Source organism: Coniophora puteana (genome assembly GCF_000271625.1).
Source record: "Coniophora puteana RWD-64-598 SS2 unplaced genomic scaffold CONPUscaffold_8, whole genome shotgun sequence".
NCBI lineage: Eukaryota > Fungi > Basidiomycota > Agaricomycetes > Boletales > Coniophoraceae > Coniophora > Coniophora puteana.
The window spans coordinates 238,228-256,664 of record NW_006913060.1 but is presented as its reverse complement, the minus strand read 5'-3'; the positions used below and the strand labels follow the sequence as shown (position 1 = coordinate 256,664).

The following is an 18,437-nucleotide window of genomic DNA, read 5'->3' as shown; positions in this document are numbered from 1 at the left end:
CCGGGATCGTCTTATGCCACTCTGAAGATGACTAATGTGTTGAGTTTGATGGATCGGCGGTGGGAGGAGGTTGTAGAAAAGCGCGGGATGCCAGTAAGGATGGTAGCGAATTGTCAAGAAATGGGGAGACGCACCTGCTCGACCCTATCGTAGAAGTCCCGAAACGCGGGGTTCCCAAACCTCGACGGCGTCTCCACTGGCGGAATCGCCTGCGCGACCTCCCGCACCCGATCGAGCACGTCCAAGATAGCTTTCACTGCCTACACGATGCATCGATGCATACACCAATATCAATTGAAGAAAACAACGTGAGTGAGAAACGATGGAAAGCATGAAGGATGAGTAACTAACGGGCGACTCATGGACAGGGTCAGACAGCTTGACGCCGACGACAGATTCGTTCAGTCTCTTGGTGAACCGCAGCAGGCGTTTCCATGTTTCTGAGCCTTTGAGCGCCTCGAGTGAGGCTGGGGAGGTGATGCGCTTTTGCGGGACGACGTAGGTAGACATCGCGACATAAAGTACAGGAAGGAAATAGGAGGGGTGCCGGAAGGACGTGGTCTGACGCGTTCAGCTGCAGGGACCCCGTACATATCACACACAGCACGTATCATTGAGCAGGGTTTGTCTTCATCCTACACTATCTTACACTAAGTATGGCCTCAAAACCTCCCCTCGTCCATCAAGATTCGTCGTCGGGATACAGCTGATAGCCCCGTCAGCGCGTCAGCAAGGACAGTTGGCACATTAGCAGTCAGTTCGTTCGCGTACCTTTCCGGGGTTGAACAGGTTCAGCGGATCCAAGGTCTGCTTGATGCTCCTCATCAGCGCGAGCGTGCCGTCTCCCAGCTCACGTGGGAGGTACTTCTTCTTGACTGTACCGACACCGTGTTCTCCAGTGCCTAATACCATCAATCAAGGATACCGTCAGTATCCAAGCACGTAGAGTTAGAAGAGAATGCAGAAAACGTACACGTTCCATCGAGCTCAATAGCCTTCCACGCGATAGTATCGAAGACCTCCTTGCGTTTCTGATACTCCTCGTCGTTACTCGCGAGAATAAACGCGTGAAAGTTGCCGTCCCCGACGTGCCCCATGATCGGCGCGATCAGCCCGAGCCTGTCGAACTCGGCCCTCGAGAACTTGATCAGGTCCGGCAGCCTGCTCACAGGCACGCTGTTCTCACCATAAGCATCCCTTCTAACTTCCGAAGTCGCTATGGTCAAGGAGCCCCATGGCCAACTCACCAAAGGTCCGTCACCCAGCCCTTGTACCCCGGATGCAGCCTCGACAGCGTCCCCGCGAGACTCTTCCGGTCGATCCACAGCGCGTCCGCGTCATCGTCCTTCTCCACAAACGTGTACCGTCCCTCCACCGCGCCAGCGCCGTACTTGGCGACGACGTCCCGCACGAGCTCGGCGGTCTCGGCGATCGCAGCCGGGGTGCCTGCGTACTTGAACAGCACGCTGTCTGTCTCGGGCCATTTCAGCCTGCAGGTGCCGTACGTGTTCATCGCGCGGATGCAGATGCTGTCGACGAGTTCGGCGCATTCTAGGTATAGTGGCGATACAGAAATGGGTATTGATGAGTGGGGGAGGTGATGAGGGTCAGAGGGACGAACTCACGGATGGAAGCACCTTTGTTGAGGGCTTCAAGCACTGCCTGGGTGGCATCGTCGACGTTGTCGAACGCTGCTATCGCGACCTTCCAAGGTAGCAGTGGAACGAGCCGGAGGGTTGCTGCGATTTGGGTTCTTGATCTCTACTCAACACGGAGCACTGAGCTTGCTCACCTTCCGTGACAATTCCAAGCGTGCCCTCAGCACCGATAAACAGCTTTGCGAGGTCGAATCCTACGGACGACTTTCGTGCGCGCTGACGGGTCTTTATGACCTCGCCTGAGGGCAACACGGCTGTCTATGCGCGACTCGTCAGCGTTATGCCGGTTCAGTAAGAGTATTCGTACGAGGTTGATGATGTACTCTGCGCGAGCGGTGCCATACTTCACAGCGTTGGCTGAACAACGTGGATGAGGGCCTTTCATAGACAGGTTTTGCGGAAGAGAACGTACTTCCTGAGCAGCCCTGCGCGATCATTCCCCCGACGGTAGCTCCGATGCCGGGATCCAGCTTCAGGAGCCCAGGATTGTGCGTTCAGTAGCGGTTATATGGGACGCCTCCATCAAGCGTACCGGGAAAAATAGAGGGATCCCTTCGAACGGTACTCAATTCAACGTCTTTCTATCGTCCGGATAGAAGGTGACCAACCTTTGTCCTTCAACACGTCATTAAGCACGTTCCATTGTACTCCTGCTTGACATATGACGTCCGAATCTGCCTCTGATCAAGCGCGACTGGTTGAGTCTTTGCTACTTATCTGGCAACGACTAGACGCGTACCGTTGATCTCAAGTATCTTGTTCATGCGCGACAAGTCGACGCACAAGCTTCCGCTGGCATGTGCAGGCTGCAACGTACGTCAATCTCGGTTAGATAAGGCATCTTCGAGACACCATGGCAGAACGATACGCACGGCAGCGATGCTGCCCTCCGTCGACGTGCCGCCCGAGTACGCGACGATAGGCACAAGGTGCTTCCGCGATATGTTCACGGCCTTTACGACGTCGTCTGTGCCTTCCACATGCACCACGACAGAGTGCGCACCACCTGTGTTCAATCACGCACATTCGTGAGACTATGATTGATAATGGGTTCGTTCGGTGTTCTATAGTACAGCAGGTGCCTCACTACGTGCGCCTGCCCTCCAGGGCCAGGCCACCGAGTGAGGTAGCGCCGCTCCGCCGCCGTCGCACGCGCGGCTGATTGGAGATGGTGGGATGCACGCAGGGGGTGGGGACGTGACGTACCTCCGTAGTGGGCAAACGTGGAGTTCGCGTAGGCGTGCAGGTCCTCTGGCTTCGTAGAGATCTGGTCAGGCTTGGGGAACGCGGCGCGCAGGTCCTCTAACGCAGAGGCCATCGCAACGCTAGTTGTTGTTCCCGACATTGGTCCCGTCGTTCACCTGCGGTCGACTTCGAATTCAGGCTTTAAGATGAAGATGAAGTTGCTCGATCTCCGGGCCCCTTCTGTGTTTACCAGGGGTGGAAGCGTCAGAGAAGGTGCATAAGCGAATGGACTGTGCACTGGATCAGGAAAGTCGTGAGTAAGGAGACGGCCACCGGTGATGGCCGTAGAAGAGTTCTGCGACGACCTCGCGGGTGCTGGTGGGCGCAAGAGTTCATCGTGAGAGACGTCGACCTTGGAAGCCCGAGGCTTGATAATTATATGTAAATGAATAGAGCCAGGGCTGTATGCTTTTCGGGGCCAGGAACCGAAGCGAACGGTGAATGCATCGACAACCAGACAGCCCCGCGGTCGCAAAGACTCTCGGTCGCTGCTCGGTCGTCGGGGCTGCCCTCCTATTATCAATACATCTCCCGACGAACGCTGCCTTGGATTAGGATATGTACATATGGTGAGCTTGTTATCGCGCTCTGTCACGGACAATTTTGCTTGCAAGATCGCCTCTGTCATGTCATGCAGATCATCAATGAGGTAGACTACTGTAGCTACACGACCTTAAGTTCGTCACGCATCACACCTGGCTGGTCTTGTGAACTTACGACACGGTTTGTCACTCATCACAGGGGTCTTGGAACCTCGATGCGTGACAAAAATAATAATGCAAGTTTAAGTCTGATTTATCAATACATTATACTTGTAAGTGATTGACCAATGTGTCATGGGCATCTCATAGCCCGGAAGCGACTCTTATGTGCTTGCGTGGAACGTCTGTGCTCTGGGTATGTGATTTTTGTGCTTTTCTGGATACATTGCCGAGTCCGAGTCGTTCAATGAGTCTGGTAAAAGAAAGCGGTACAATAGGGCTGTTCACTCCCCAAGGCTGGGTCATTTATCCCGCCGTTTATTAATGGTGGCAAATTACCGGGCACACCACGGAAGCCCTGAGGCCTGAATATTTGAATACTTGAGTACTCGAGTGGTAGTCAACCGACAATAGACGGCAGCATTTGGCGATGGAATTGACATTGATATTGTTGATTAAGGCGGAGAATATTAATGGCTACTTCGAAAGCTTGGGCTGGAGTGACAATTTCACAAACGGGGCTAACTTGAATCTAATGGCTGATTCCATGGCTCCACCTCAAGTCCAAGTTTTGCGTAGTTGAAGACCAAATATTCCATAGTGTCACGCTGGTCAGGTAAACCACCTTAAGTTCAAGGTCACGCGTTCGCCAGACCTTTGAACCACTGTCTTGTCTGAACTTGGTTTTCGTCACACGTCACGTAAATTTCTGTTGAACTTAAGGTCGTGTAGCTACAGTATTTCCGAACGGTCCGACGGCATCGAGCGGAAAAAGCCGGGAGCCCCGTGGCGATGGCCCAACGATGGCCGGGATTTAGCGATGCCCACAACGACGCCAGCCTCGAGGTGTTCAACCAGAAGTCAGCACCCCAAAAAGCTTTTTCGGCTTCAACATATTCTCCATCTCCATTTCTCCCTCTCATCTGTCCTAGGTGCTTCTGCTGCCATGCCTTGCACGTCTGATGGACGCACCCGAGCCCGCAGCCAACGCGGGGCCGATAAGGCTTAGTACGAGGGCTCTGAATCGCCCGCGTCTTCCATAAGCCCCTCCGCACAGTTTTCCATCATCACCAGAAATCACAGGTTATGACCCACAAATTCGCTCTCTGATGGACTCTGATGATGATGATGGTGCTGGCTGTTCTAGCCAAGTGCAATGTGCACATGCGCGACCTGCTGACGTTGCACTTTTTGGGTTTCGCCAATGCCCCGGGTCGAAACTGTCTCTTCGGCTATGTTATTCGAAGAACAGCCAGGGCGAAGAGACCGAGCCTCTACCGTAGGACCTTCCATTTCGCTACCCAACCACATTCGAGGGACCACTCCGTTCACTTCGCCGCCTAACCCATGTGCCATGATGAACGTGCAAAAACAGAAATGCCGCTGGAGAGAGTTCGCGCGCCCTGCGTTTCATATCACCACACTTCACGCTTCTGCCTTTGAAGATCGCCTACTCGCGCCGTCTGACATGATCGAATTGATCTCGGCTTGCTGCCAGCTGACACCCGTCAACTCCGACAGGAACCTCGTACCATCTTTCAGAGGTGTAAGCATATGTACATACGTTTATCCGCGCTAATGAACCATCACGCTCTCGCGTCCAGATATGATGGGCAGACATCTCGGGGCAAGACGATGCGACCTTAATCATCGTTTCCAACATTTCAGAATATTGCAGATCAATGCGTTCAGCTGGCGAGCGAGCTGGTCTCGGGGTGCGCGGGACCTCTCGGCCCCCTTAAAACCTTGCGCTCGTGGAGGTTGGCCACATCGCATCATCATTGATTCGCTTCGCCGCTCTCACACTCCAGTTCGCTTTCCTGGGTCTTCATCGCCTTTCCGAGGTAAGGGAACTTGTACGAAGCACAGCGCCTATCTACTGTATTCGCCAATCCCATCCGTCCCTCGCGGTGAGGTTCTCTTTCATGATCGCGCGCTGTGTCACAGCGTTTGTGTTTCCCTCTTAAGCGCGTCCCCTTGTGTCCTCCTCGTCGATACCCAACCTCCCCTTCTCCTTCTCTTCCTTGTCCGTTTCTCGATTACCTTTGCTTACTCTTCCTCCCCTCCTCATCCTCCAACATGGCCATCCTCCAGCGCGCAATCGCCTTCTTCACGTCCAGGAAGATGTCTTCACACGGCCGCAAGGAGAAAAATGTCCACATCAAGTCGCCGAGCGAGGACCTCACCCTCCAGTACAAGTGGGACGACAAGGTCGGCATGACGAGCATACCTCCGCTGGACGACACCCTGTACCATATCTCGCCCGACGCGGCCGCGTTCTTCAAGCTGTCGACGGGCATCGAGGACGACGAGGAGCTGAAGAAGCACATTCTGACCGTGCGGGAGAAGGCTTATAGCGTTCGTCTCCACCTGCATAATGTCTGACGTGTCATCGGATAGCTGACCACTCTTCGTTCTGTTTTTAGATTGTACCATACCCGTGCATCCGTATTTTCACTTTCACCCAGTGAGTATTGTTCGTCGGATGTGTTATCGTACGTCTTCTGACCGTGAAAACGCTAGTCTCGACATGTCACGACTGGACGTATACCCTCATGTTTTGGAGATCGCACGGACGAAACCTAACGCTATCCTGATGGACTTGGCATGCTGCTGTGCGTGTACCGCCCCCTCACGCCTCAAGTCCGGTTGGAACGAACTAACCTTTTACTTCTGGTTTCGCAGTTGGTGGAGACGCGCGGAAAGCGGTTGCAGATGGCTTCCCCGTAGAGAACGTGGTTCTCTCCGATCTCAAAGGAGGTGCGCATTTTCAATCATCCGCCATGCCGCTGTTACTAACGAGTAATCCTCTCTTACGACCCGACCCGAAAATAGAGTTCCTGGAGCTCGGCCACGAGATGTTTGGGACGACGCCCGAGACGTTCCCCGCGCACATGCTGCAAGCAGACGTGTTCGACCCTGCCCACCTCGCGCCATCCGCGCCCGCGACCGAGCCCGTGGAACGCATCGCGAACCTCAAAGACGCCAAGACGCTCAACGACCTGCGCGGGCAGGTCTCGGTCCTGCACGCGTCGAAGCTCTTCCACCTGTTCGAGGAGGACAAACAGCTCGAGCTCGCGAAACAGCTCGCCGTGCTTCTGTCGGCCGAGCCCGGGTCTGTGATCTGCGGCGCGCAGGGCGGGCACCACGTCAAGGGCAAGCGCGCGACGCGGACGTGGTCGACCGAGTTCGAGTACTTCTGCCACTCGCCCGAGAGCTGGGACGAGCTCTGGAACGGGCAGGTGTTCGAGAAGGGCACGGTCAGGACCGACGCGGTGCTCCGCCCGTACGGCAGCCTCGACGGCGAGCTGATGTTCCTCGAGTGGAGTATCACACGCCTGTAACACTGTCGTGGCCTTGTTCGATCGCATCTCTGTAACTTATTCTGCCGACTGTGCGCGGCTGATATGATACCAGCTGATACCGCGACGAAGGCGGTGGCACCGTCAACAGCGCATGGTAGCGCTGGGTGCCACTGTTGTTGTATGTAGAAGATAGAGGATCTGTGCTTTTTCTGTTGTACTCTACGGATGGATCTGTTTATTGGTCTTGGTTTTGTATACGGACTTCTCGAATACTAGCTCTCGATGCCACCCATCCAGTCCGCAGTGCCCGTAGTCCCGACTCCCGAGGTCCCGAGTGCGGAAAAGAGATGGAAACGACAAGTGTATAGTGTGGACAGCAAGTACTATGGCACACTGGCATGCGCCACGATCTGCAGCCGGACCTGGACCTGGGCGGAATAAATTATGAGGCTCGGAGTCGGAACGCCCCGCGTTTCATCAACCGCACCGGTCTTCGCCACACGTTTCAGAGCAGATCCATCACATCATCACCCGAAGATCCCACCTACTTATCAGGCGGTTGTGCCTCCCTTCCTGGCTTTTCCTGTGCGAGCGGACGAGGCGGCGGCGGCGGCCCGGCCTTTGTCCGACCTCCACGAAGATGGTACCGGGACCATTGCTATTATTGACCTCTGGAGCCCGGAGAATTGCTTATCGGGATAGATTAGCACGAATGCGCCTTCGTCATCATCCATCAGGACCGCTGCCATCAACAAATCTTTACGTAACTACGGTAGAACGCGCCATCTATCAAATCCGAGGGCGAACTTGACGCCAATTCAGCAGCGCTGCGAGCGCCTGCGGTGTCATAGTGTTGACATCGTTTGATGCGCAAGAGGCACAACACGCGTTCCTGACGTGTCACGGGGATGTGGTATCGCTGGAGCGCTACTGGGAGGGATGCTGTGGGAGGCGTTGGGCCGATCTGCTTGCGTGCAGTATCACCCTAGTGGCACCCAGCATCACCGAAAGCGTCCCAGGATAGCTAGGATACGCGAGGCACCAGGCATTCATCAGCAGGTTGCAATCGGACCTAGTGCATTATTACCCAACCGCCATTTCGTGTGCGTTTGTGTACATAACCACCGGTCCCATTGCTGTCTGAGGTACCTGCCAGACGCTGCGCACCACCATTTAGTCACTGCATCCACACTCTCCTTTGTTGATCTCGAACCTACCTTATACCTAGCACTTGCAGGGCAAGTTCACCTCTCTCAGACATCCAACAGGAAGAATAGGAATTAGGATGCGTTTCGCTATGAAGACACTGGCCACGCTGGCCATGGCGTATATGGCCACAGCGTCCTCATTCGTCACGAAGCAGGTCCAGTCGTCGGACGGCCTTACCATCTACGCGGAGGCGGTCGGGGACAGCTCGAAGCCTGCCGTGGTGTTCGTACATGGATTCATGCTTTCTGGTGCGGTGTGGGATAACCTGTTTTTGGACCCAACCCTGCTGAGCTCGGTCTATATGGTAAGTGGTCCACTGAAGAATAGTGCTGGCCCGCGATAACGATGCTCAACGGGTCTGTGGTAACAGGTCCGCTACGATGTCCGCGGAGAGGGACGAAGCGGGAAGCCGACGAGTTCAGACGGATATGCGTCGGCGCTGTTCGCTGCCGACTATCAGGCGGTAGCCTCTGCATTCGGTGTCAAGAACCCTGTTTTAGTTGGATGGTAAGCGTCTACTTATCGACAAAATCAATGGCTCAGTGCTGATCACCGTTCGTAACGAACACAGGAGTCTTGGAGGTACGCTCTCGTTGTCCAGCGCACGATGCATCCGAATGAATCGATGACTCATCTTCTTATAGCCACCGCCGCCGCCGACATTATCGCAAACATCAACCCGAACCCGCTCGCGGGCATCTTCTACGTCGCCCCGCTCCCATACATCAACGAGACGCTCATCGAGGCTTGCGCCTCGGCGTTACTCCAGAGCTTCCTCGGGCCGCTCACATCCGACACCGACGTCACTACCTCGCTCTCGACGCGCGTCGCGTTCGGCAACGCGTTGTTCATCAACCCCGATGCGATCCCGTGGGAGGAGCGCTTCGAGTGGAACGGCATGGGCCTCTCGATGGGCCCCTTCGAGTGCTCGAGCGCGACGTCGCGCCCGCAGGACGGCGGCCCGCTGCTCGCGGCCGGACAGGCCGGGTTGCCGACGATGATCGTCGCGGCGTCGAACGACCAGCAGGTGGTGACGCAGAGCGCGATCAACGCGCTCCAGCCGTACTTCACGAACCTGACCACGGCGACGATCCAGAACGCGGGGCACGCGGCGCATATAGACAACCAGTCGGCATATGTGCAGCTGTTGACGACGTTTGTGAAACAGGTGAATAAGCACCGTCGTGGTGGGCATCATTAAAATGGTTTGCAGCGGAGAGCTGATGATATGTTTGCGCACCCTCCTCGTGTCGGTGTCGTTCACAGCTGAACCCTTAAACCCGTACTTTCTGTCATTGGGACACATGTGTTGTGTAGATATTTATACCAGGGACTTTCGTGTTCTCTCTTTTCTTCTTCCGACGGGCCGCGGCCAAGTCGAACCCGCACATGGTCCAAGATTTATGCGAGCAAGCTGACCATCCGGCGTCGGTTACTGTTCCGTGTAGGAGGTCGCCATCCAGGGTCAAGGTTAAAGTTTCTGATTGAGATTAGTCGCTACATATGTCGCAAATTGCGGCGCTGGCATATGTCTCAGATGGGTTGGTGGGTCAAGCTAAGGTTTGCCAGGATAAGCAGTGGCTGTGCCGAGCTGACGATACTTACTCCCACGATCGACGGGTGAGCCGAGACGCTTTCCCTCCCGTTGAACTCTGCATCCAACTGCGTCGAGACTCGAGACGATGCCATCGCTACAATCTTGCAGAGCTCAACGTATCCCTGTGAGCAGCACGTTTCGTTCTTTCCAGTCCTCAAGCTTCATTGCCAAGTTATCGTGAGCAGGTAACGTACGTACTTCCTTGGAAGGTGGCAAGTGTCCAGCATGGAGCCCGTCCCACATGATGGATATCATTGTCCGATCACCAGCGTTTGACATCGGACTGGCATGGGTTCATCATCACCGGAATATCACTGGCGAGATTTTGCGTTTAGATTAGCCTATTCCCTTGCTATCGGCTTCTTCTGATCTATCACATGTGCAGAAGTCTCGATGCTTGACTGTATGCGCTCTTGATAAGCTGGCGTTGCTTTACCTTTTCTCTGAGGACCAATTGTCCCTTCAAGCACTCTCCAATATTAATTCGCGGCTCCGACGGACGCGCAGAGTGTCAACGCTACATGGAAGGCTCGCCTGCACCAGCGAGTCTCTGAAACTTAGTCGAAACGCAAAGGTCGCAAACATGTTCACAATACCACCGAACGACCCTCCCGATCATACATCAATTACTGATCACTGAACCATATCAGCAGCTTCAGCCAGCGTCTTTGCTTTTCCGGCTCTCCGGCGGTTTGAGCCTTTGAGGCGGTGAGCCGACGTGCGGCATCCCTGCGAATGGCGACGTGTCGATCATGATCACTCCATGTGCCATGGTTAACTTTGACAGGCGATGGGACGTGCGATTCGAGTCCGCACCGAATCCGGGTAGTGCTCCCGCTCGATCTCACCCAGCGGAAGCCGCTTGAAGGAGAATTTCGGCGAGCGGCTGTTGGGTTCTTCTGCATACTGTATCATCACGTCAACAGAGGCGGTTAAAGGTGGTGTGGGGTGTGGAGCTCGCGCACTCGAGGGTCTCTGCTCCCGCTGTCCTCTGCCTGTCTTTACATCTTTCTTCCTCCTCTTCCTTCCTCGCTCACTCCTTCGTTTGCTCGATCCCACCTGTATTGCAAGATGTCGGCGCCTACAGCTCTTCCAACATACCCACCTGTCATATATCATGCGTGAGTACCTCTTTCGACCGCACTTGTGGTGTGTGCTGATCAGGGACGGATGAGCAGCCTGTCTACCTATGTGGGTCCCAGCGCACACCGCATTCCTTCTTTTCTCGCAAAGCACTGACTTTCGTTCTCCTGCAGAACTTCGGCTACCAGCTAAACTGGTGGCTCTACGGCATTTTCACGATGCAAGTTTGTGCGTATCCCTCATTCATCCCGCCTCCCATTTTATCTCGTAGAAAGCAAACACACTAACCGTCTGCTCGCGCCCTCGCAGACTCGTACCACACCCAGGGGTTCAAAGACGGCTTGACGATCAAGACGCTCGTATATGGCTCATTCTTGATCGAGACGGTCCAGATTTGTATCGCAACGCGCGACTCGTATCACCAGCTCGTACTCGCGTTCGGCAACCCGGCGGCCGTCGCGGAAGCGTACTATACGTGGCTTACGATGCCTGTGTGTGTTGGCATCAGTGAGTCACTTCTCTCCCTCTTCTTTCTGCGTTTGCACGAGATAAGGGCTGACGAGGATATGTGGCCGATGTAGTCAGCATGATGACGCAGCTGTTCTATGCGTACCGGATATACATCCTGAGCCAAATTCGTGTGCTTGCCGGTTTTATCGCTTTGGTGCGTTTTACTTCTGGTCTGCCGAGTATTATCCTCATAGATATATTTGGGCATACATAGCTATCCGTGACGCAGGGTGCGGCTGCCATCGCGGCTGGTCTCATCGTTGTGACCGCCAACTCGAAAGACGTTGGGAGCAACACCACGAACGATCTCGCCCCAGTGATGGTATGTCGCATATCACGCACATAAAACTCCACACTTTCCTCACGACATTGTAGGTGTGGCTCGTACTTAGTGTCGTTTGCGATGTCGCGATCTTCTCCGCCATGACCTGGATTGTGAGTCGCGGATGGCTCAGCAACGTCTGATTCACCGGCTGACTTGGCTTGTGAAGCTGTCGACCCGCCGCACGGGGTTCCAGAACATGAACTCGGTCATCAACAAGATCATCATGCTGACCGTCGAGACCGGAATGGCCTCAGGTAAGCACACGAGTCGCACATGACATATCTCTCGCTCACGTTCTCGAAAAGCCGCATGCGCGATCACCGTGCTGATCCTGTTCAACGCCTACAAATCGGATATCTACTACGCCCTGCCGGCGGTGATGCTCTCCAAGATTTATAGCAACTCGTTGCTCGTGATCCTCAATAACCGCAGGACAAGCGGCTCGGAGGGGACCAAGAGCCACCTGAGCTCGAATGGGCCGACGTCGTCGATGCCGGTGCGGACGACGGTGAACGAGTTTTCGCCCGGTCGGCCGTCACAGCACTTTCAGAACTTTACGATGGTTCATCTGCCTGCGCGAGATGTGAGTGTGGCATTTCTTTGTTAATACAGAATAAACGGAGCTGACGATGTGGGTTTCTTTCTCTGCGTGGGCAGTCGCACCGGTCGCTGAGCTCGACTAAGCCCGTTCTTGAACCTGACAGCGATGACATTCCAAAGACGCCTACCTTCCAATCTACCTTCTGACGATATGATATTTACCTTCTTTCATTTATTCTTGCCGTTCGACCTCACTATAATGGGAATGAGACGTTGATTGTATATAGAATACGTCGCGAAGTTCGGATAGGACGTCGCCCGTCGATTTGCGATATTTTTGTACACTGTTTCTGTGTACATCAGTTGTTAGCCTTGTAGTAGTGGAGCGAAATTATTCTTATTTCTATTGATTCTCTAGTCTTGTTGACCTTTCTCCTACGTACGTACTTCTGATATGAATGGTCATAGCGAGCAACCTCGTACACAGAGAAGGCCAACCTTTTCATCGAGTCGGGCCGGCGGCAAGACTAGCGCGGTCCCGAACCGAAAACAAAATGCACGTGATCTCGGTAGGAGTAGCGGGTGGTGTGCGGTCGGGCGGAGAGCATCGAGACATGGCCTGGCTGTTCCCAAGTCGTTCCTTTCCTTCATTGCACCTTAATCTTCTAATAGTCTGCTTTCATTGTCACTCTCTTTCTTTAGTTAGCAAGCTTATGCCACAATGCACCACAGAAAATCAAGTAAAGACGACGAAGATATGGAAAATGCAACTCAAATGATCAGCGAGCCTCCTCCTGTACCAAAGATCCTCGCAGCACCACCACCTAGGAACCGCATACACTCAAGTCCAGGCGTGGCTGCAAGTGACAGCATGCAGTCCTCGACGTCGACCAGCTCGTTGTCGAGCACGTCTTCGGCCGCGTCCTTCTCGTCTAGCTCCTCCCACACCTCCACGTCGTCCCATCACGCCCGCTCACCCAGTCTCAGCCTCAACTCTGTCTACTCGACGCCAGGCCAGCCAACCTCTCCACGCGGCCAGTCGTTCGGGGCTCCTCAGAACTTGCGACCACCTTTCCTGAACGCCCACAGCCGCGCCCGTTCTGTCTCTGGCCCATACATACCCTCCATTTCCTCCCCGCTCGCTACCTCCTTCGACCGCCCACCCGTACCCCCTCTCACACCGCATGCGCAACCTCAATCTCAAGCCTCCACACCCGTCCCCATGTTCTCCTTCCCTCGAGTAGACCGTAGCCCCAACTCCATCACCCCAGACCTCTCGCCGCTCGCCCAGGGCCAGCCCTTGCCAGCAGTTCCAGGGGGTGGGGGACACGGGCGGCGGCACTCGCGCCTGCACTCGCGCAACCTCTCCGTCTTCTTCCCGCGCCCGCATGCAACAATCAACGAGGACGAGAAACTGCCAGACGTGGAGGCACCCGCGCCGCCGCCGCCTGAGCTGTTGATTCCAACATCGCATTCCGAGCCTATTGTCGGTGCGCAGAACGGGCATACGCATGCGCACGAGCATGCGCCGGTCAAGGCACAGCTCGCGCCGACGTTCACGTTTGGAAAGGGTAGTCCGACAGTGCCGAACGAGAATGGCGGAAGTCCAGCTCTCGGCGCGTCCTCTCCAGCGTCAACGGCAGCCAAGCGACGCGGACACCATCACAAGCACTCGCTCTCGCACAACTTCTTTTCCTTCCTCGAGCCCGGGTCGACAGGGACCCCTTCATCGTCCACGAACGGGTCGTTGTCAGAAAAAGTGCCAGAAGACCTGCGCACGACGCCGACGCCGACCCCGGTATCGCCGTGGACGCCTATATCCAACACGTCGTTCCTTTCCACGTCCAATTCATCTTCGGGCATCGAACCGCCGCTGCCGCGCGCGACGCCCAGCCCTTCACCTAATCATGGTGCTAGTGTAAGCGCTGTATCGCAGTCGGGCAACGCCGCGGCATTCGCTGCTGTCGGACAATTCGTGCTCGGCGGTCTTCTGTGGGCGCGCGGGCAGCAGCTTGGGTCGCTCTCGTGCACGGGGCTCGGGTATTGGGTTGTCTTTGATGCATTTGGAGTGGGCATTCCCCCGCTCGTCAAGAGGGGGATGAGGGTTAGCCGGAGCTATGCGTGAGTTTCTCTCCATTCCACTCATTCCTTCGTCCTTGCACACCCTCTACCTTGCCCTCCTGCACTTCCCTACCATAATACTTTGATTATCTACCTGCCTTTCTGCTCACCTACCCTCCCGCTTACCTGCTTGATACTCACTCACTTGTGTATCGACAGCTCCGCCCGGCTCCCGACGCTGCTCGCGTTCACGCAGTGCTGCTATCTCATGTTCGCGAGCGTCTATGTGTGCAAGGAGACCGTTGAGCACGTGTTGCTATCCGCCGGAGATAGCGGGAGCGCACCAGAGGGCCACCACCACCATCACGGAGACGAGAGTCCGGACTTTGGGTGAGTTTGCGATCTAGTCCGCTTTTGGCTCTTCGCCTTCTCTTTGGCAGAGCTGAAATCTGTGGGGACGAATAACTGCTTTACTTCTTTCGTTGATGCAATTGTTGTATTACATTAATATCGGCTCGATTCAAGGCTTAACTCGTTCTTTTCAGTGTGCCATTCCCCGTGTTGCAACTTCTTGTGACGCTTGTCACTTTACTCTCCACTTCGTTGATGTTTGGGCACCACGAGAGTTTGGCGGGAGGTAAGCCATATTCCCTTATCGGACGGCAGACGAGTTCCTCGCTCGTTCATTGCTCGTATTGTTATTGTGAAAACATGGTGCTTACAATATACGCGCTAGTGACCAACTGGCGTATTCCCCTGTCCCTCCGCTCTGATTCAAGAACACCTCCAAAGTCGGCCCTCCTGCGGACGCTCACGAACCCGTACGCGTTGCCGCCGATTGCATTCTGCAGCGCGCTCCTCCTCGGAAGCCTGTTCTTGGACAGGTCCGTCTCTGCTTGCCGTGGCGTTCGAAGCGTGATAACTAACATAATGTTCTATCTCTCTTCTTGATACCCGCTGCCTGCGCCACGGTTTCACCTTTAGTCACCACCACTTCATCCTGGATCTAGTGCTCGCGGGCGTGGAGACCTTTGTCACGTTCAACGTCGCGTACCATGCGAGTGTCGTGCTCGGCGCGGTGCTCCTCCAGACGTCGCCGCCGCCTGCGCGGATTAAGGGACGGGATGTGGGGCGCTTGGACAGCTTTTGGAGGGTGGTTAGGGAGGTGAGTTGGTACTTCGACTTCGATCTGCAGTTTCAGTTTGGAACACGGAAAGACGCAACTCCTTTGCGACGAGCGCTTTTCTCTGGATACTCCGTGGCAAAAATGGGAACGCAGGCGCTGACTACATTTTGATTCATTACCCTGTAGATTGAGCACCACGAACACGTTATGCATCTTCCTTCGCCACACATATGGCAGCTCGCTGCACCAGGGCAGGCTCCAGTTGAGATCTCTGTGTCAGATAGCAAGCTCCATCCTGGGACTGGGATGCGCTCGAAGAAGGACAGCAATGTCGGGCACGAGCACCATGACCACCACCACCACGATCACGACCATGGCCATGAGCACGGGCACGGGCACGGCCATTCGCATGGACACTCGCGGATACCTTCGCTCACGCACTCATACTCGTCCGACTCATATTTCCTTCTAAACGGCGACCCTCACGAGCACGAGCACGACCATGGAGCCAACGGCAGCAGCATCCTCAACTCGCACTCCCCGGTTTCCAGTCAGAACGGCCACAGCCGGACGCAAACGCAAGCGCCGAGCCTGGTTATCACGCTCGCGCCGCATGTCAAGAAGGAGCTTGGGGACGCGGACGTGCTCGCGCTCACGCGGTGGGCGAGCGAGCGCGTCCGCAAGGTGTTTGCGCTCGGCAGCGTCGGGGCGCTCGCGCTTGGTTTTGCGAGCGGGGTGGAGGTCGAGGTGACTGTTGGCGTCGTTCGGGAGTAGGTGTAGAGTAGGACATATGGGAGAGTGATGAATGTTTACTATGCGTGTTTTTTTTTGCTTCGTGTGGGTGTATGGAGGTTTGGAGCGAGGCCTTGAGGAGGGCACGATGCTGTGGTTTAGGGCCGGCCTGGGTAGCATCATTGGTACACAATGGCTTCGCTCGTGTTAGTAGTCACTCATCGACGACATCCCTATTATCCAAGGTGGTGTCGTTATTATTGTCGTCTGCAGGAGTACCCGCTCCATCTTGGCAACTATGAAATTCACTATCATGCCCTTTCTGGTCGTGAGCTTGAATCTCACAGTTGTCACCACGATGGACCGGGTAGTCTGGTTGCCTGTATTATGTCTGAAGTATCGCACTTGGTACCTCCGCTGTACTTGCCTACGAGATTTGTGCTTGTCAGAATATAGATTAGCCTCTATGATCCCGTCACTTCAATCCTTCACTTCTCTCTATAGTCCAGCGTGGACTGAGTGGCTAGTTGAGTGCATTTCGGAATCAAACAGAAATCCAACCTCAGCACGCCGTGTTCGCTGTTGCTCATCATAGATTTCCCGTATAGTTAACCTTCTTACCGTTATTCGTTTGTTTCTGTTTGGCTTTCGCGTTGGACTGGAGGGCCGCTTGATCCACCCGCTTTGAATGCTCCTATGCGTAACACTGAGGCCCCTCACGATGAATTGATGTGTAATAAAACAGTAGGCCACTTAGAAAGCTTTCTTGGCGTCTTATTCACTTTACAGTCTCCTGTGCTATACCGCTGCTGCGCATGCCTGCTTTTCGTCAGCAGACCCCGACTTCAAGTCATCTAGGCCCTCCTTTGGTTTCCTGTTAAATGCCACTACCCCTTGATTGATGTTTGCCAGCCATCCTAATCCGGCTCTGCATTTAATCTGTCGAAAGCTCCTTTCCTAATCCTAAGACAAGAACCCTCTGTACGTGTACGTGAAGCCCCTGGGTTTTCCTGTATAAAAGGAGGCCTGTCCCCGCATTAAATCGCCATCCGCTGGTCTCCTCCTGCATCTAACCCTACTCCTCATGATAACGTCTGTGCGCCGTTCTCCCCATCAGCATGCTTATAATGTAGTTCGTAGCCAATGTTGAGCGCTGAATTCGTGTCGAATATTGTCCAGCCGCCATGCCTCCCCCAACCATTATGCTTCGTGTTCACCCTGTCAATTTTGTCGCTGTTAACTGCTATTTACGATTCTTTTAGTACATATTCCCTATGTTATACCGTATGAAATGCGTCTCTGCGCACTAATTTCCTGTGTTGGTATGTCCAATAATATCGCATACACATTTACGCAAATCAATGAGCTGGTTGCGAGCAGAGGTGTGTTGTTATTAACGCCTGAGTCATATTGGTGAAGCTAGTATGCCTTGGTTCTGACGTGTTGTCAGCTCATGTGCCTTTGACTCCGATAAGCCATCACACACACTTGACTTGCGCTGAAAGGGTTCGAAAAAAAGAGCAATCCCAATTTCCGATAAGCTTGAAATGCCGTATTTAGTATATACCCTAAAAGCATGTAAGACGTCCAACAAAAATAATGTTGATTAAATCGTTTGAAAAGCTGGCATGTAATCTTATAGTTGTGTCCAGCTTGGCCATTGACAGATCTCCCCATTCACAATTAAGGAGTACCTTTCTGAACACGTATAAGTTTTGGCTTGCGTTCTGGATTTCACACGCACTTGCCCGCTGTCATCGTCAACACAAGCTTCTTTACGAACAAACATTTACAGATTGTTAGTTACTCCTTGACCTGGAACCGTTGCGCTTCCTGTGTCCTTGCGTAACTAGATATTGATGTACTAAAATAACGTGTTCCCTACCCCTTGCCGTCTAAATGCCGGAGAGCAGCGGAGGCGTGTCTTGTGTGCCTGACATCTGTTGGCCACGACGGTGCAGGAAGGATCAGATAGGTTCTACTCTCCTCCACGACTGACGAATATGATTCTTGGGTCTACTACAGCTGACACTCTTCAAATGAGTGGTCCATAACCACCGCAGACCCTGTTAGACTCGGTCTGGCGCTTACCATGTTCTCGAATCAAGCATGGGCATCCGGGGATAGCGAAAACACTTCTCCAGACCCGCTTGCACTACGAGACTCACAATAACTCCACTCAGGCTCTTGCGACAGCTCACAGCAACGCGGGAAGCATCCTCATGGCCGGTCGTATGTCACAAATTTAATAGTTCGATTGCAGCCATTTCCGATTTTGGTGCCTTGCAACCAGCCTGCAATTTAATGAAGCGGGAACGCAGCGGAGGTCTCGCGGATTTCAGTAG

At 54.3% G+C, this 18,437-nt stretch overlaps 5 protein-coding genes across 5 annotated transcripts; 4 read left to right on the top strand and 1 right to left on the bottom strand.

The window, feature by feature from the left end:
- Positions 1-682: 682 nt before the first annotated feature.
- Positions 683-2,976, bottom strand: CONPUDRAFT_154924 (FAD-binding domain-containing protein; the record flags this gene model as incomplete). Its single annotated transcript, XM_007771731.1, has 13 exons — positions 683-706; positions 772-902; positions 974-1,176; positions 1,248-1,551; positions 1,626-1,739; positions 1,793-1,916; positions 1,966-2,015; positions 2,071-2,128; positions 2,191-2,210; positions 2,267-2,338; positions 2,398-2,464; positions 2,531-2,664; positions 2,865-2,976. 13 exons carry the CDS (start codon positions 2,974-2,976, stop codon positions 683-685), a joined length of 1,413 nt encoding a protein of 470 aa, XP_007769921.1.
- A 2,845-nt stretch (positions 2,977-5,821) lies between these two features.
- CONPUDRAFT_58142 (uncharacterized protein) lies at positions 5,822-6,948 on the top strand (the record flags this gene model as incomplete). The annotated part of the gene is made up of 5 exons (XM_007771545.1): positions 5,822-5,962; positions 6,031-6,071; positions 6,128-6,219; positions 6,290-6,364; positions 6,440-6,948. 5 exons carry the CDS (start codon positions 5,822-5,824, stop codon positions 6,946-6,948), a joined length of 858 nt encoding a protein of 285 aa, XP_007769735.1.
- A 1,291-nt stretch (positions 6,949-8,239) lies between these two features.
- On the top strand, positions 8,240-9,319 carry CONPUDRAFT_58830 (alpha beta-hydrolase; the record flags this gene model as incomplete). The annotated part of the gene is made up of 4 exons (XM_007771601.1): positions 8,240-8,422; positions 8,489-8,625; positions 8,690-8,700; positions 8,763-9,319. 4 exons carry the CDS (start codon positions 8,240-8,242, stop codon positions 9,317-9,319), a joined length of 888 nt encoding a protein of 295 aa, XP_007769791.1.
- Positions 9,320-10,786: 1,467 nt separating this feature from the next.
- On the top strand, positions 10,787-12,380 carry CONPUDRAFT_90905 (uncharacterized protein; the record flags this gene model as incomplete). Its single annotated transcript, XM_007771730.1, has 9 exons — positions 10,787-10,822; positions 10,972-11,026; positions 11,108-11,305; positions 11,380-11,462; positions 11,523-11,630; positions 11,684-11,743; positions 11,800-11,887; positions 11,939-12,216; positions 12,291-12,380. 9 exons carry the CDS (start codon positions 10,787-10,789, stop codon positions 12,378-12,380), a joined length of 996 nt encoding a protein of 331 aa, XP_007769920.1.
- A 422-nt stretch (positions 12,381-12,802) lies between these two features.
- On the top strand, positions 12,803-16,259 carry CONPUDRAFT_166279 (uncharacterized protein). The gene is made up of 6 exons (XM_007771729.1): positions 12,803-14,294; positions 14,454-14,624; positions 14,780-14,871; positions 14,971-15,118; positions 15,219-15,399; positions 15,547-16,259. Exons 1-6 carry the CDS (start codon positions 12,895-12,897, stop codon positions 16,132-16,134), a joined length of 2,580 nt encoding a protein of 859 aa, XP_007769919.1. The 5' UTR covers positions 12,803-12,894; the 3' UTR covers positions 16,135-16,259.
- The last annotated feature ends 2,178 nt before the right edge of the window (positions 16,260-18,437 follow it).